Consider the following 19,527-nt stretch of genomic DNA (forward strand, 5'->3'; position numbering starts at 1 on the left):
CTTTGATGATGCTCCTTTCAGCTGTGAGTCTCTTTAGATTTCATTTTTAGGGATGCGAGTATTTAAGGAGGCAGATCCACGGTGGGACACTCCTCTGTCTATACTGCAGTTTCGCCCGGTATTTGAGTGAAAGGAACGACGGCTCTGTAATGAACCACATCTGGAACAGCCTAATCTAACCCTTGGAGTAGCGAATAAAAAATTATAGAGAAAATTGTACTTAAAAGAAAATAATTGCATCCACTAGACACCATTATTTTGCACTCGAAAGCCATTCTAGAGGGTTTCATTCGTGTCTACTCAATCAAATAATCGAGCGTATTACTCGATTCCACACTGATCCTCAGTTTTTTGAAGCATTTGTACAGCAAAAGAATTACTCACCCGGTTGCGTACGACACATAGTAACAGCCAACTTTAGCCCAAAACGATCGGGACAGCCATTATTATAAAAATAAAAGACAGTGAATGGAATCAGAGTACGGATTTTCCAGCTAATAAGATAATTCACAATTGAGAAATTGGTCAGTGTTGAATCACTAATAACAATTTCATACTGAGAGCTGGAACTTCAGAAAAGTAGGAAGTAAAGAATGGCACGAGTTCTTCAGTGGTAAAGAAACAGCTGACCCACAAATTTACCAGTCCTCAGCATTGTAGTTTTCCGGTTCTGGCCCAGTGATGTATTACCTCCTGTCAACCTTATCTCCACCACTCGTCGCCACCCTTATCGACGATTAATGCACTCCCTCCACCACCTCATATCCACTTACTCCTCCCCTCTCTAGCACTCAAAGCCACTGGTATACAATGGTAGTTAACTTATTGGCTGCACAGCCAGATTCCTCCCATATGGCAGAAGGTCAAAAGGTCACTAAGATGGCTACTCAAGACGGCTACCTCCATGAATTATTGTCTCAGTGGACACACTCCATTGTAAAAAAAAAAAAAAAAAAAAAAAAAAAAAAAAGCCGCGAAATTTTTAAAAAATCCACGTTTTAATGAAGAGATAGCTCCTGTAACAGTTACAAATGCTGACGTCTATTTACTTAATCATTTAGCAACAACCTGATGCTGTGTAACATTTCACACTTTTTATGGGCATGTGTGTAGCAGTATTTAATTATCAGGATGTCACAAACACACTGCAGGTTTAGTTCAGCAGTGTTTCTTCTTACAATATTATTACGTAGTCACACTATATTCCCCGTCTAGACTGACAATTGCAAACAACAACTAGTGGTGCCACCAGCCCTGAACTCGCTTTCCAGATGTCTGTCGCCAGTCTCTTCACCAGGGATCTCCTTGTCCTGACCTGTCATGATCAGACAGCTACATAGCTTCCACCCAGAAAGTGATCCTCCAGCACCCTCTTCTTACAAACTGATAATGTGTTTTTTTACACCCAGTCAGGTCAGTTTAGATTGTATATGTTTCTAATGACACACAGTCATTGTAGCTCACGTAGTAAGGTAACTGACTGTTGAACAGGTGTTTATGCAAACTGGAGTAGTCCCACCGCTAACCTATCCCCTACAGGATGAGAAATAGTGAGTTCCCATTTTCATAACGATTTTTTATTGAAAAAGCATATAATATAGGCCTACTGAAAAACATTTTATTTGTTACTTTTTACAACGCTCAGAGCTCAGTTTAATAGAAGGAGGTCCACCAATTTGATGCATGCATTCAAATCACAATCCTTATAACAATGTTCATACTTAGAAAAACGTTGATTGCTTAGAAACACTAGAGGTTACTTACGAAAGCTGTGTAAAATATCAGATAAAAAAGTATCACTTGTTAAGGAAACAAATAAAACTCAACTAAATTCAAATTTTGACACGCTTCTGTAATATTTTTGTTTTCTTCCAACATACACCACATATGTGCTTTAATACAAAATAAACTACCAAATATATCAAGTTGAAACTTGACTTTCAGTTTTATGAAACATCTAATAATGGATCAAAAGAAAATGATAGCTGTCTCTGCTGGGCTGTAACATTTGTGCTTATCCTGCATGTCTGTATATGAAGTTACATCCAGTGTGACTCAAAATTACTAGATTTGGGTAGTTTAGATTGGAATCCTATTATGCTTTTCAAGTATCGTTCACAACAAAAAATAATTTGAACATGTAGCAGATGGATAACAATGTGTTAAAGATGACAGTCAACAAACATACAGCAACTTTAAAATATACTGAACAAATATTACATGAAATTTTGTTAATGAAGAATAAATTCCACAACACAATAACAACTGAATATGATTTAGTCCACGTTGCACATGAAAATTACTCTTGGATATATATTAATGAGATGACATACTCCATCACATACAATAATTCATGAACGACCCTGACTTTGGCACTCACAGAAAGATCAAGCTTGTAACGCTGCATTGTGAGACATTCATTTACCAATCAATGAAGTTCTTTCCAAAGGTTGTTAAGTAGGCAGAAGACACTGAAGTTTGTAGTAGATGCCACGCTTTGCTAGCAGATCTGCGTGACTTCCCATCTCAGCAACTTTTCCGCTATTGATGACACATATAGTATCTGCATCTTGAACTGTTGACAACCTGTGTGCGATTGTGATGCAAGTTCGCCCTTCTTTCGCCTTATTGAGTGCCTCTTGCACAACCTGTATGGAACACGAAAATGTTTCTGATTTAAAGACATGGTTCTTATGTTTCAGATCCATGTTAAAAAGTTTTAATTGGAGTACTTTTTCCCCTACAATACACTGCCGAACAAAACGCAACATATTCGACAAGTGAGGTGACAGGTGGCACACTGTTGGAAGAGTATATGATAAACTCAGACCAAATGAAACACACATGTCACAGTAAAGAAAGCCAAAAGTAAATTTAAAGAAAATGAATAATGTAAAATAAAATCAAATGTAGTTGCATGAGTAGGACTAAAAATAATGTGTTCGATAATCTTAACACTAATTATCTGTACATGACTTTTAAGATGACTCGTTCCACATCGTTTCGTTAAAAGAATCGTTCAAATGATATGTCGGACGTAACTAACTCGCATCAATACACAGTCTGACTCTCTCTGGCAGCAACGCAGGCGCGTATTCTCTCATGCTAACCATCATAAAAGTACCGGTCAGTTCCCGCTTCATCATGTCCCATACATATCCTATACATGTTCAGTTTGCGAGAGATCTAGTGATCTTGCTGACCACAGCAGTTGTCGTACATTACAAAGAGCACGTTGCATCGCAGCAACGAGACGTGACTGCATTGTCCTGTTGAAGAAGCACATTACATTCCTATCGAAAAAATGGTAGTAGTACGGGGATGACAGCCATGCAGCGTTGCGATCACTGGTTACTCTGCCCTATAGAATCACCAAACGTGACGGCGAGTTGTAACTGATGGCCCTCCACAAAATGGAGCCTCGGATGGGTCCTGCGTGTCGTAGACGAATGCACTCTGAAATAGGCAGCTCAACAAGACTACGCCGCATGCATGTACACCCATCAGTCGCATATGGAGAGAACATCATCACTGAGCGCCATTCCACTCTCCAGTCAGCTCTCCAAGACATCAGAGTAACCTTGCTTGGCAGAGTCGTGGTGTCAGAGGCATATGTGATATTGATCCTGCAGTAAGCTGGCGGTTCCGGATGGTCTCTGACGACACAGTATGTGCAACATGTGTCCATCTTTTGTCCGTGGATGATGTTTGGACGACCTCTGCTGGTCGCACAACGCGTCGATCTTGAGTACTACGCGTTCGTCCAGAACCTGATCTACAGCTGTGGTAATGTCCCACAGACCAATCATGAAAGCACCGACACACCACTGACACATGGTGCCTAACAAGTGCAGAAATTTGTCGATAGTTCCAACCAGCTTCCCGGAGACCCAGAATGTGACCTCGTTCAACAAAAGTTTCAACAAAAGTACGTACTCATCGGTGGGGCATGGTTGTACCCTAGAATGAGTGTTGCAAACGCTATTCACTTCTGAACTCATCGCGTTGCTGCCTGCAGAGTCAAAATAGAGGGTGCAGAGACAGGCCTCCTGAGCGCCACTGGATCACCTATGACCGTGACAAGTGGATCAATAGTAACATTACAGCCTCTTAGTATGCACGTATGATAACACAGTGCCACTGAACACTGTCCTTGAGGAGTCCATCTTTTTCCGGCAGTATGTATATCTATAGGCGACGCATTTTAATTCCTGACTGTCATATCTGTACTATTGTTTATGATTGCGTATGAAGTGAACTTCCCCATGTGAGTATGACAAATTCATAATACATTACAAATATTAATCCTTAGCAAACTGTGATGCAAAGTAACACATTCCTGGGATATAGTGCTGTGTTAACAAAGACACCGCATCGGTAACTTAATCGAGTGACACTCTTAACACTGCCTGTTGCTTTTTGCCTGAATCAGTGACGGATCTGTGTAATGGTGATAACTAGTAGCATACCATATTAGAAGAATAGTCACTAAACTAACGATATAAGTGCATATTCTTTGCTGTTATTTGTAAAAAAAAAATACCACGAAAGAGAATGGATATTACGGTTTAACGTCCCGCTGTCATTACAGGCTAAGATTGCAGATATGACAAAGGATTACCTGAATACATTATTAACGGTTCTTAGTGTGAAATATTTAAAGTTACATTATATGACAGAGACATTCAAAAACAAATTATGGAGAAGCATGGAAATTCGCTACAGCTTACCTGTTTTTCTGCAAACGATATTGCAATACTAGGTCTGCTATCTTTGTAGGTTTCCACACTTTCATTCAACTGTTATACAGTTTATGTAATCAGTTCAAATGAACGGAATATGGCTTCTTTATAGAGGAATAAGTGAACTCATTGTTAATGGAAGCATGCCAACTCTTTTCAGACACATATAATTTTTCAGCTCTTAACATTCAGTAATCAGTTACCTTTTCACTATCAGAGTCCAGTGCCGACGTTGCTTCATCCAATATAAGGACACTAGGATTGCGAAGCAGGGCTCTTGCAATTGCCACTCGCTGTTTCTGGCCCCCACTCAGTTGAGCACCTTTGTCTCCCACAAGTGTTTTGTAACCCTGTAATTGTGAATTCCACTTATTTGAAGAAACGTTAAGCCTTACAACAAAAGTGCAACTTTTTGATTGTAAATATCTTCTTTACATTTGATATTATATAGTCAGATAAGTACTGATCAATTTCAATACCTCAGGTAATGTTTCTATAAAATTGTGGATGTTCGCTTTCTTAGCAGTTTCAATGATGTGATCCATGGGTACGTCGCGGCTGTTGTCACCATAAGCTATGTTCTCGCCGATCGTCCTGTCAAAAAGGACAGGCTCTTGCTGCACCAGCCCCAGCCGCGATCGCAGGGACGACATTTTGACTTTGGACACCTCACGGTCACCGAGAACCTGTAGGTATAGAATCATGACAGTTAATTAAAAACCTGCTGACAAATCGGAATACGTAGCGCGGTAGCTTGCGTGACGGGTATGTAAGCGACGCCATTACACCCTGATCAAATTATCACGGCGTGTTAACAGATAACTGTCACTCTGGTACACAGACCAGTCTGAGTACTTTAGGCGGTTTTCCACTCTCGATTGGGAAATCCATGCTTCATTCTCAGTATCCGCTTCAGAAAATACTATACACGACCTATAAAAATCGATAACACACGGGACAAAGTGTACACGATTCGGAGATAGGTGGCACACATGCTTACCACCTCTTTGGTTAAATTATCGACTGTAGTGACACAAAGGAAATCCGGCCGCAAAATCTGTTAACTTTTTGAAATTATGAAAACTGCTGATTCTATGTACAGTATAAACGCTAGGAGAGAGAGTGTGTCACTTAATTAAAATGCAAAAGTAGGCATCATTCTTTTTTTAGACCTCGGTGACAATACAGAGACTTCTTCCAATCATTGATAAATAACCATCACAAGGCGTGAGGTGTAATGAAACATGCAACATGTGTTACGAGCAAGATAATGTCTCTTTAGCACGATGAGAAACTAATTATGCAGTCTTTATGTATTAGTAATGTAGAGAGTAATGTTGACATTCTTTCTTAGGAAGAAGAACTGGATGATGGCTGTCAAGGCAGAGACATTGAAAAACAAAATTTGCGATGAACGTTACGTCTATAGTGAAGGAAACCTCTTATTTATTAGAATTTCAGAAAGTCATTAATCGATATGAAGAAATGGCTCACATAAAAAAGTACAGAGACAAGACGAATATAGTTATTAATGTTGTCTGTAACTGCACAGTTAAAAACTGCTTTAACAGGCTCAAAAATGGTTCAAATGGCTCTGAGCACTATGGGACTCAACTGCTGAGGTCATTAGTCCCCTAGAACTTAGAACTAGTTAAACCTAACTAACCTAAGGACATCACAAACATCCATGCCCGAGGCAGGATTCGAACCTGCGACCGTAGCGGTCTTGCGGTTCCAGACTGCAGAGCCTTTAACCGCACGGCCACTTCGGCCGGCTAACAGGCTCAAATCAAAACCGAAGTATTTATTGTATGACACACTGGTGGTCATTATTAATTTTTATGTGTGTGCTACCTAGAAAGGACCGATATTTTTCTCCATCTGTGTTATGAATTAGAAAGAAATGTGTAAGTAATCATCTCACTTGTGCAGCATCTAACATATTCAAAACATGTTCTCGTAAACTGAACTTCATGTTTCGCTTTTTGGTGCAAAAATGAATAATTTTTGTGACTGACCAACAGGCCAGCATGTGTAAGTGGGCTGTTTAGGTTTTTATGTAGGTAACGCCACGTAGTGCTGTGTGAAAATCGCTGACTGCGCTGTGTGCAGTCTGTGGCTGGTTGGACTCATTGTTGGAAAATTTGCTTGTCTAGTGTTGGGCAGTTGGATGTGAACAGCGCGTAGCGTTGTGCAGTTGGAGGTGAGCCTCCACAAGTGGTGGATGTTGCCAGAGAGATGCCACAGTTTGGGGAGTGGACGATCTGTAGGTGTGTCCGTCAGAAAAAGGAAACTGGCAGTATTGGCATTTGCGGTATTGCAGTAGTTCGGGTAACGAAGATTTTTGTGAGGTAAGTGATTCATGAAAGGTATAGTTTATTGTCAGTCAGCCATTCTGTTGTAGGGATTATTGACAGTCAGATTGCGTTGCGCTGAAAAAAATATTGTGTGTCAGTTTAGCGATGGTCAGAATAAATAAAGAGAAAACTGCCTGAGTACGTTGAGTTTTGTTCAGCTGTTTGAAACGTAAGAGTTTTTCGAGCACTGTCATTCTTTACATACAAAGGGGACGTTTCACGTGTTATGTGCTCTTGTCTTGACAGGAAACATTATTCTTTTAAATTCACATTATAATGTTTGCCTTGTGCTTTCTTGATAGTTATATAGTACACTAATGTTATCTCAAATTGGAGCCTTAAAAAACTGAAACCTAAGATAGTTGACATAAGTTATGTACATGATTTTTTATCCAGTTAATATTTCCTCTCGTATAATGTTGTTTAGGACGTTTTTGCGTGGGGATATCAGGAACATTGACCAAGTTTGAAATTCTGATGGGAAGTTTATGCTTTCGTGGTGGTTCAGCACTGTGTGAACGGACTGAAAATTTTTTTCCCCTCTGATATCATATTTTGTATTCGCTGAGTTGTTTATTGAACTATGTCATTTTTGTTCCTATAACTTTTAGCTCAGAGAACCATTATTTATTTGTGTAGTTCATTTCTGTAACTGGATACAGGTTTTTGACGACGTGTTCCTCTGTCTTTACTACGTTGTACAACTGAACTTATACATTAAGGCAAATTTGCAGACTGTGCCGTGTCGAAGTCGTATTACAGATTATTCGACAGTATTCTAGAACATTCTAAGATGAATTTTAGATAATATTTTTAAAAGCTCGAGAATAGTACAGTATATCCTCGAATTGCTTCCCTTGAAAAGTACATTGATGAGAAAGAGACAGAAGATATCCAAGTGACCACCATGTAACTGAGGGCAAAAACTTCAAAACACTTATATCTAGACAAACCCTACAGGTGTCACCGCACAACCAGTTTAGTACATAACGGGGAAACCAATGGTAGCACCAGATACAAAAATCAGTGTTTGGCAATGGATGGCTTTACAGGCATCGTCGACTCCACCAAAAAACACTTTAATTCGATTTAATCTTAGATGTTATTGCTCCTTTGATTGATTAACCATTAAAAGTCTCCATTATAATATTCTCTCTATTCCTGTAAAACGTGTTGTACAATTTTTACATAATTAATCAAATCCGTTAATTTTCTATTTGTGCTGCACGAAGTGCCATTTCTTGACTTGTTTATGTAATTAAAAGTGTAATGTTCATCGAGCAGTCCACGAGACTTGATTCATTAGACCGAAGTTATTTCTTTTCCCAGCCTTCTCTCATATCGCCAACATACTGTCTTGGACGAGTCCTATGTTGAACTGCCGAGAGAGGTTGCACAATGTTAAGTCAAAGGACTCACCTTTTCTGATTTTTCTGTGATTTCCCTAAACCGGGTAATACCTCTGAAAAATTTTACTCCTGATCCTGTCCTAATCAGAATTTTTGCTGCATTTCTAATTACCTCTTTATCGGCTCTAAACTCCAGTCGTACACCATCATTTTTCTTCTTCTTGAACAGTTAGGAACAACACGATATTATTCTGTGTTCCGTAGTGTCAATGTGACAACGCAGTTCTTCTATGTTTTTATATCTTTTACCGTTTAGTACTCACCACAGTACCGGAGGTGGCGTCGTAGAACCTCTCCAGCAGTTGTACGCAGGTGGACTTGCCACAGCCTGAGAGACCCACCAGCGCCACGGTCTGACCGGGCTTCACAAGCAGGTCCAGGCCCCTCAGGACGAGAGAATCGGGCCTCGTCGGGTAGCTGAACTCCACGTCCGAGTAGCGCAACTTCCCTTCCACCGTCTACAAAGAATGTAGCACAGTGCTGTTAAAATCTTGTTTGCTGGTCCTCTAAAGCTTGCACATATTTGACAAAGGAGTTCTTCTTGCACACCAAGAGCTGCATTTCAAAAGTGTTTATTTGTAGAATGTTTTGTTACTGTGACTGTAGCGTACGATACGAACCGGAAGAGTGGCTCAGACAAGTCATGTTGAATTTCACTCACAACTGATAGAAAAAACTGTCTCGTTATCCAGTTGACAAGTACTTCAAAGAGACAGTCATTCTGATTCTGTTTAGGTTTTCACAGTTTTATAACATGTGTACGAGTCGATCTATGTTCACAGTGTAATTGAGAAATCGATCCTTCTGTGGCCATGTACGCATGGTTATGTAAAGGGTAGTAATTATATTTTTATATATTCAAGGGTATCTTGTGTTTCCAGTTCGACATCATTGATAATTGTTATGAACGCATTACTCCTGACAGGCATGTCGTCTGAAGTATACGTACACTGTACGTAGGCCTAAGTGATCATATTTTTTTTACTTTAGCGTAAACAAAGTGTTCTTGTGTTATCGAAGTAAGAGTGGATGCGTTTGTCGTCCAACGTCCGTAACGGATGCCAGTGATGAAGGACTCTATGCCCAAATACCGGTCCGGAAAATAAACATCTGCGACACACCTCGTGACGTATAAATACATACCTGATCAAAAGTATGCGGATGCCTATTAGTGAATATTAAAATGGGGTTTGCCCTAATTAGGAAATTATGACGGCTTGAATTCTGTTGGGAAAACTTTCAATGAAGGTACAGCAGCACAATCTTCCTCAAGAGAGAAAACCAGAAAGGTTTGAGACGTTGGAACCTGGTGTCTATAGCGGAGTCGACGTTCCAACTGTTCCTAATGGTGTTCCAGTGGGCTTGCCTCACGGATGATGCTTTATGACAGGGTGCATTGGCGAGCTGTTCCTCTGTTGTACGTAGTACACAATGCGTTAAAATAAGTTCATATCCTTCCGCGTTTAGTGTTTCCTTACCCGTAACAAATGGACAATATCCTAAGAAAGAGAATCACACTTATACCGGAACGCCCCCTACGGCGTACTCCACTATTGACAAATACACATGATACCAGGTAACGTTCTCTAGGCATTCGCCAAACGCGAACGCTGCCATCGGATTGCTACAGGGTACAGCGTGAATCATCACTCCAGATGATTCATTTCCGGTCATTCACTGTTCACTGGCATCGCTCTTGACACCTCCTTAAGCGTCGCTTAGCATTGACCATAGAAATGTGTGGCTTACGCGGAGATGCTAGACTATTTCACCCCCAGTCTTCCTGCGTCTCTACGCACAATCATCGGACTACCTGCACTGCCGCTAGCAGTTTGGAACTCAGGAGTGATTCCTTCCGCTGATTTCATGCGATTTTTTTACAGTCAGTGGCCGAAATGCTCGACAGCCCCTGTCCATTAGTACATGAGTTCTGTCTGGTCTTGATTTAGATGTGGGTTTTCCTTCACCTTTCCACTTCACAATCACACCGCCAACACTCAATGGATTTGTTTTTCGGGTGACATCCAATGACTTGTCCACGAATAATGACGATGAGGCTGAGGATGATGCCCATTGCCTAACGCTTAGCAGGCAAGATGTGCGCTTTCATCTATTTACATTTAAGCCTTGAAGTGCCAACAGAGAGACCTAGCTTTTATCGTTCTAACGAAAATCCCAAATACATGCTGTTTTCTATTTAATAACATTACACAGTTCACGATTTCTGCTGACACACGTACCGGATTCCTCTTTTGTCATCGTTACCGTTCACTTCAACTTAATTACTCTATGGGATAAACTTAGCCGAAACGTATTGATCAGATGATACTGGACAAGAATTCCCATAACAGCAACGAAATAACACTTCTCCGTTGCTGGGGTAGCTGACACACGTTTGTGGAGCGGCGCTCGAACCGGGGTTAAGCCGCTTCGAATCGTGTTGGTGGAAAAATTTTTCACTGCCAGTGTTTGGCCGGTAAGAGAGGTGGTGGCGTGAAGTTCCAGATCACCAGACTTTGCGCCAATGTCCTGGTTTAAATACCAAACCTCTCCGCAGTGTCCCATGAAGCGAGGGTGTGTGGCGCTGCTGATGGTGATCTGTCCGTCTGGTGGAGACATTAAACTTGGCGACCCCTCGATGCTGTTCGCGAGGAGTAGGCTGTGTGACGGCACACGGTTTCTGTCTCCCCTCTCTCACGTCATCAGCATCATACAAAACACACACACACACACATACACACACACACAATACATACCTACAGTATCACAAATATCGTAATGGAGCACGTAAAAGAAAAAAGAACCAAATGAAGAAACTAGAAGAAGAGTCAGAAAAGTATAAGCTGGCTATTTAAAATGGTATTTTTCTGGCTGATATTGAAGAGAAAATATTTCGGGACCACATTTTAGGGGAGTCTTTTCGTTCCTCACTCAGTGCGACGCATTTTTCTGCTATATGTTCACTTTTGCATCTTGCGTTACAGTAACGATTTCACTCTACTTGAGCCTGGTAATTAAATCTCTTACAATGATAAATGCTTTGTTTTTTCCGTATTCTGTACGGAACAATAACAGGTCATATTATTTGTCGCGTTATCTTTTGTGAGATCACCGAACACCATTGGTCTTAAGAAAGTGTTTCAGAAAAGGAAATACCAGCGAGTTGGTCAAAAAATTTGGGCTATGGTTTCTAATAAGTTCCCGTTGTATTACGAAGTATCTCTTGTGAAGAAAATACAGCGCCCTTTTGCTACAGAGTAGGGGTGACAGTTGTACTTGATGGATAGTGTAGCAAGGAGCACACGATGTTTTTTGGTCGGTTCTGATTTAAGAGTCGCTTGAAGGAATTCGTGCTGGAGACCACCATAAACCGTTTCCGTCATTTTCTGCAGTTTTGGTTATTGTTAGACATTAGGTTGTGTTTTGTCCGGCATTTGTAAATATTTTGGATTCTACACATTTAATTTCTGTATAATGTATTACAGTTACTTGGAATATATTGTAAATTATTCAGGTAGAGAATAATGAATAAAATGCTATACATTTTAGAGCTATTTATGAAACATATGGGCAGTTAAGCTATAATTCGTCGGTTGTCCATCATGTTCTTTCACATCAGGGACATTTCCAGAGTAGTTAAAACAGGCAAGAGTTGTACCTTTGCTTAAGAAAGGTAATGCAGAAGACATACAAAATCACTGGCCCATTTCCCTGTTGTCAGCATTCTCAAAAATAATAGAAGCAATTATGAAAGACAGATTAACGAAGTACCTGAACAAATACATTCTTTTAAGCGAATCACCGTTTGGTTTCCGAAGTGGCAAAAATACGGAGTCAGCCGTAGTAGAATTCACAAAACTTGTACTTGATGCTCTTGATAAAGATGAGTGTGTCACAGGCATATTTTTGGATTTTTCTAAGGCGTTTGATACAGACGACCACAAGATTCTATTAAATAAATTAGAAGCATTACGAATAACAGGGGTAGCTAACGACTGGTTTCGATCATACCTAACACATAGGGTAGAAAGAGTAGAGATAACACATACTTCAAATAGGTCTAAACCTTTAGTAAAACACTTGAGAACTAAAATACATTAATATAGGGGTCCCACAAGGTAGCATATTAGAACGAATACTGTTCCTGATATACATCAATGACTTTCCCAGTAGTGTTATTCATGATGAAAAAATCCTCTTTGCTGATGACAGCAATATTATAGTCACTGAGAAAACAAGAGAACTCCTTGCCGATAAAGCAAATGAAACTCCCAAGAAAGTTTATGATTGGCCAATAAGTAGTAAAGTGACATTGAACATAAAGAAAACTAATTCCATGAATTTCAGTTTGAAGAGGAAAAATGACAATGTTAAATTAAATGTAGATGGCACCTCTATAGACTGTGTAACAAATGCAAAATTTCTAGGAATGAATATTGATTCTCAATTGAAGTGGTCTAAACACACTAAGGTATTTGCAAATAGAATGTCATTAGCATGTTATGCCCTTACAATCCTATCGGCAGTGTATAACATGCAGTGTCTTTTAGTTACATATTATTCATATGTACACTCAATTCTGAGCTATGGAATTCTTTTTTGGGGAACAAATGCTCAAAATATGAACACAATTTTCAAACTCCAGAAAAGAGCCATAAGAATAATAACCAAAAATACTAGTCGAGCTCATTGTAAAGATCTGTTCAAAACACTGGGAATTTTAACTGCTCCATATGAATACATTTACCAGTCAGTTGTACACATAAAAAATAACATTGGTAATTACTGCATAAACAGCTCTGTCCATGACCATGCAATAAGAGATAGAGTCAACTTACATTTCCCAAGAAAAAATAAACATAAAACTCATAACACCATTTTCTACCAAGGAATAAAACTATACAATAAATTACCAAAAGAGATTAAAGAAATTGCCAAAACACACTTATTTAAAACGGCAGCTAAAAAGTATGTTATGCAATACATTTTATACATTGAAGGATTACTTAGCTGAAACAGAGTAAGGGTTTGATAAAAAAATGCTATACAAATAAATAATAGTAATAATGATTATAAAATATCCAACATTCCACATAACACCTTCACTTTATGTTTTTTTTTTCCTTTTTTTCCTTTCTAGAAGTACTTACCCCAAGCTATGCATGGCACAGTACTAACACCTATTCCTTTTTCTGAGCTCAACATCTCACTCATTATGGAGGGATGCTGACTCAACTATTCAGGGTAGCATATGGGAAGTTGCGGTATGGAAAATGGCCCAGAGATCACCAGTGTGTGTGTGTGTGTGTGTGTGTGTGTGTGTGTGTGTGTGTGTGTGTGTAGAGAGTGAAGTGTTATGAAACAATATGTGCATAGCGTGTGCAGTGACTGATAGTGAGATATGAGTGAACAATGTGGCATTGCTTTATTTAATAAGTTATTTGTAAAAAAGTGTTGTATACTAGGAATAAATTTATTGATTGTCTGTAACTAGAAGTCTGTAAATATATGTGTATACGAATTAGCTTATTTTAAATTGATCTAAATTTGTAAATACTTTGACATGTCCTATATCCTTGTAAAAAGAGATCTACAGATGAATAAAGTTACTACTACTATTACTACTACTTTGAAACAGGAGAAATTCTTACCATGGAACATGTGATACTTGCAACTGAAATGAATTTGTTTAATGCCTTAAATTTTTCCCTGCCTTGAAAACGAAAATTTGTGTTTGTTTTCTATAGCTTCTATTTCAAAATGTGTTAAACTTGTAACTGGTTTTTGATAACACTTGTGTTTAACTTGATTTCAATTACCATTATTGGTATGTAGTAGAGCAGTAATGTCCGCCCCCGGTAGCTGAGTGGTCAGCGCGACAGAATGTCAATCCTATGGGCCCGGGTTCGATTCTCGGATGGGTCGGAGGTTTTCTCCACTCAGGAACTGAGTGTTGTCCTGATCATCATCATCATCATCATCTCATCCCCATCGACAGGCAAGTCGCCGAAGTGGCGTCAGATCGAAAGACTACACTGGTGAACGGTCTACCTGACGGGAGGCCCTAGTCACACGACATTTACATTTATTTAGAATAAAAATTTACCAGATAGACTGTTACATACAGTACTGACAATATTGCAGAGCTTTTAAATTTCAGTCGAACATTTGTTTCTAGATACATGACCATGTTGTACCTTGGGACAGTTTTCCACAATTGGAGAAGCCTTACTCTTGCAGCTCAATTTTTGCAATTTCAGAAAAAGACTGCAGCACACCTAAAGTGAAAGTTATTATTTCAAAACAGAATATCAAAACAGATTAAACTTCTATTACAGAGCCAGTCAGAGACGAGAGTCTAAACCCAACTCTCTCGCCTACTTTACGGCCTATCCGGACTGTTATAGACATTTTATATGTGATAATTTTATATACAGATACGTTATCCAATGCTACAACTTACCCACTTATCATCTGTGAGCTCGTGCGGATCCGTTACCAAAGGTCGACGCTCCAATAAAGTGAAGATTCTTGAAGCGGATCTTAGACCTTTCCTGAGGCTCGCGGTGCAGGAGAACACACTTGAGATGGTGCCGGTTCCCAACATCAAAGCTTCTGCCACTCTGTAAAAACAAGAGCATATAAGAAGATAGGTTCAGGCTGTGCGACGTTATGGCCAGACTGTCTAGAAGTCCAGCTGAATATGAGAAACATTTTTTTTTTTCATTTCTTGATACAGAAGAGTTAGGGCTTGGCTTACGCATAGCTCTCACTGCGTATGCTACAAACACCAATCTCGAGTGCCATGTGGCACAACAGTTTTCTCGGGCTTCCTTCCAGTAGCGCTCCTAGTTGGGAACTAAGATTAAGCTGACGTTAGGATAATACGTAATTTTCGAAGTATTCTGTATGTTTCCGAAGTTTAAACGAGAATATTAAGGACTAATGCGTAAGGAACTCTGAGTTCTGAACTGTATTACATGTATGTTACATTGCAATCGCGTGTGGCAGAGTATTGAGACTGCTATCAGGTAATAATCAGACTTTTTTTTAATCCGTTGTATTAATAATTAACTGTTAGACAGAAGCTGCTTGTTCCTAGTAGTTGCCCATCATGAGCTGTAGCTGTATGACGGAAAAGACACATATTTCTTATAATATGTACTTGCAATGTATCTATTAGTGTTATGTATATGTGAATTTTCAATTCATTGTAATGTGAGTTTCCTTACATATAATCAGCACAAGGACTTTTTCTCGAAAATGTACGTAGCTGTCACTAGCGATTGCTGTACAGGCAAAGATTATTTTTGATACACACTATGAAATGTACGTAATGCAATGCTACTTTTATTTTGTACTAATTTTGTTAGCGGAACAAAGAAACTTGTTGTCATTTAAGAATACCAGCAAAATTTTAGACAACTTTTTCGCTTTTAAATCGACCTGTACAATAATGTACAGGAAATTCTGCTTTTAGACCGCTGTGGCTGAAATTAGCGTGCGCTTTGGAGGGGAGAGTTTGGATGTTTGCAGGGCGACAGCTATCTATTCAGTACCACACAATTTACTCTTGTATAGCGGATGCCAAAGATTCACGATGCACCGGATTGGGATAGTAAGATCGGCATGGAAGTGTGTTACTGTTAAAAACTGAAAAAAATTGGATAACAGAGTATGTTAACGATCCGATGAAGGTAGCAAAAGGATTTTTTTAGACGTAGCAATCGATATGACTTGTAAATACTCTGATATGGAAATGTAGATATGACAGAAGTTATAATATGGGATGTGTGGAACGGGCATTAAAAAGAACAAATTAGATATTAAACTCCCAAGAAGAAGAGAAGCTTCAAAATGTGTTATGCTGGTTGTATGCTGTACGTGTTTGGAAAGAATGGAATAATGTGTGCTATAGGTGACAGAATGGCCGTGGCTGTAGCAGGGTACGCGAGGAAGCATGAAAATAAAGGTTATCGCGGTGTATCAGTGGAGACAGAGATGGCGCAAAGAAGAAGCAGTTACTCACTTGTAGACGTCTTGGTAGGGGACGCCGTCTGTATGGACGAGTGTTGCTCCATAGTACATGCATGCGGCGTAGGTGAATGTGCCAATGTTCCGAGAGAGGCTGTAGACAGCGGCACGCAGGTGCGTGTGGCGCTCTGCGACTTGCAACGCTGGCCGCAACTCTGACAGGTACTGGGCGTGGAACCGACGCTCGCGGCAGAGACCCGCCACCGTGCGGATGTTACCAACAGCCTCCACTGCCACCTGTAAAAGTTGGATACGCTCAGTTTCTACCACGCTTCGTCCTCTCTCTTCACATGATCAAGAAATTCTCAATAATAATCATTTAAGATATTTCAAGTTGGTTTCTTTCCTTTTTGGGAAATAAATGTTTCAATGTCTTGCGGTTGGACTGACTGATATTTATCGGTTCCATTGCTGTTTACAACAGTCACTGCTGTCACTCTGTGTGACGTTAGCTGCCCTTCAGATGTACGCTAACGCTGAATGAGAAATGAGCACTACGAAGGCGTGTTTATCTGGTAGAGACAATAAAGGGAACGATTTAAAGCTCTGTGCTCTGGGCATAGTTTGAGTAGCAGACTGAGCATGAAAACGCTGAGATCATTCTACTTCTGTTGAAAAGCGGTACAATGGTTGCTACATCTTAGCTGAGTTGATGTGCATATGCTTGGAGAGCTGTATCAGACCATTCTTCGACTTGAAGATCACAACAATAACTCCTTTCAATGATTCCATACCATTCACAGCTGTCATTTTTTCTTTGCTTATGCACTATTTTACTTAGACCCTTGGTTTAAGGGTAGTATCTTCGACTAGTAATCAAAAAGTCCTGGGTCCCAGGTTAGAATCCAGTTTTTGGTTAAATTATAAATAAAGATCTTTTACAATTTGGGCTGAATGCTTGTAAGGAGACAGCCTTGTTATGTCTATCGCCTTGTCAAAGATGGCGAAGGAGTACTATTTGCTGCTCTTGTGCTAGGAAACTGCCCCTAAAAGGCGAGACTTTTGGCAATCATCAACGGTATGAGGATACAAAAGGCAATGGAAACTAAAGCAATAAAAACACACACGCTAAAAACACTCAACACCCAAGATCACATAAATATATCTTTCTGGCCATTTGTGCAAGGTACTTTGCTTTTTAAATATTTTAGTTGTGACAAACCTTTTATAATGTGCTGATTTTATTCCACATGACATACTGACGTGAGGTCAAACGTAAAATGAACACGTTTCATAAGAAAACGGTTTTTTAAGACCTGAAGATGACAGCAAAGTTTATAGAAACCAATAGTTTTAAATCAAGAAATACTTGTGCTATCCTGGCCGTTGAATGTTTTAGCAAGTAAAACAGATCGCTACTTCGGTCATCGCAAAGTGAGAAAATTCAATTAAAAACACACAATGTGTATCCACAGGACATGTGGCCTGCAAATGAAGAAGTGTCATATGATCTCACCATTCGAAAGAGATTCCGGATTATACCCCAATTCCTATCTCTGGGAGAGAACTGCCAAGAGGGACCATGAGGAAGAGATTAAATAACCAACGAAAGGGTAAGATACTACGACCCACATCATGACCCAGAAATAAAAGGACAGCGGATCAAGTGGCACTGAACACTGTCTCTTATGCTGACAGTTGAATTCCGCTCCGTTGTAGGAAGGAAGACGCTACAAAGGGAATGAAATTTTCCAAGACTTGTTTTTCGTTACACTATATGACCCTGTCTATGTGCAGTCTACGAAGTAAATAATATTCGAATGAAATACATCCATACCCAATTCAATTTGAACATTTTTCGTTTTCTAGATGTTATTGATGTGTCTTGTTCTGGTCTTCAGTGCTAAGACTTTCTTCATGCGCTTCTCATTTCTAATCCTGTGCAGGTCTCTTCAACTCTGCGCAACAATTGCAGCTAACATCCATTTGATACCATTTACTGGTATTAAAACTTTATCTCCTTTTATAACTTGTACTCTCCATCCCCACCCACACGTACACGTTTTGTTCCATTACCAAATTAACTATTTCTTGACGCTTCAGTTTCCTCCTGTCAACTGACCCCGTCTTAGGGCAAGTTGTGCCACAATTTTCTTTCCTCATCAGTTCTGTTCGCTGTCTCCTCATTGGTTACATAACCTAATCATTTAATTTTCAGTATTTTTCTGTAGCACAAAACATCTAAAGTTTCTATTCTGTTGTTGTCTGAGCTGTTTATCTTCCGCGTTTCACTTCCGAGCAAGGCTCACTTCAGACAGACACCTTCAGAAAAGACTAACTAATACTTATATTTACTTTTGATGTTAAGAAATTTTCCGTTCAGAAGTGTTTCTCTTCCGTTGCTAGTCTACGTTCTATAACCTGTCTGCTTCGGTGAAAGTAGGTTACTTTGTACCGAAATATCAAAACAGCTCAACTACTTTTAATGTTTCATTTCCTAATCTGCTGCCCTCTGCATCGCCTGGTTTAATTCACATACATTTGAGTACCCTTGTTTTACGGTTGTTGATGTTTATCTTATACTCTCTCTTCAAGAAACTAGCCCTTCTGACAGAATTACTATGTCATCGGCAAACTTACAATTTTTTTTATTTAATCCGCCTGAACTTCAGTTCCGTTTCCAGATTTCTCATTAATTTCCTTTACGGATTGCTAAAAATACGGACTGAGTCTTCCCAACTACTGCTTTCCATAGATAGCACTCTACTTTCTGTATTATACTCTTGGTGTCTTCAGAATTTCAAAGAAAGTATTTGAACTTCATCAAACGCTTACATCAGATTGGAAACCTATACAAAATTAAAATTGTCCAAGGTTTACATTTACGTATACAGGTAAGTCCTGAGCAAGCCACCAATAATGTTTGGTGAAAGGCACATGCTGTACGAGTGCTATTTATATTTTATCGTTCATGCGACCCAGAAACGTGTGCAAGACATGTGTCGGCATACAGCCTTATGTAGCCATGTCCGTTATGACGAATAT

At 39.5% G+C, this 19,527-nt stretch overlaps 1 protein-coding gene across 1 annotated transcript in view; it reads right to left on the reverse strand.

The window, feature by feature from the left end:
• Positions 1–2,453: 2,453 nt before the first annotated feature.
• LOC124606254 (ATP-dependent translocase ABCB1-like) overlaps positions 2,454–19,527 on the reverse strand; it is a 129,751-nt gene continuing 112,677 nt past the window's right edge. Inside the window, exons 15-20 of the mRNA XM_047138230.1 lie at positions 16,538–16,779; positions 14,972–15,131; positions 8,772–8,966; positions 5,222–5,428; positions 4,946–5,092; positions 2,454–2,648 (exon numbers count right to left, since the gene is read on the reverse strand). Of these exons, the coding sequence (XP_046994186.1) occupies positions 2,454–2,648; positions 4,946–5,092; positions 5,222–5,428; positions 8,772–8,966; positions 14,972–15,131; positions 16,538–16,779 (1,146 nt within the window). The remainder of the gene's footprint in view (positions 2,649–4,945; positions 5,093–5,221; positions 5,429–8,771; positions 8,967–14,971; positions 15,132–16,537; positions 16,780–19,527) is intronic.

Source organism: Schistocerca americana, chromosome 3 (genome assembly GCF_021461395.2).
Source record: "Schistocerca americana isolate TAMUIC-IGC-003095 chromosome 3, iqSchAmer2.1, whole genome shotgun sequence".
Taxonomy (NCBI): domain Eukaryota; kingdom Metazoa; phylum Arthropoda; class Insecta; order Orthoptera; family Acrididae; genus Schistocerca; species Schistocerca americana.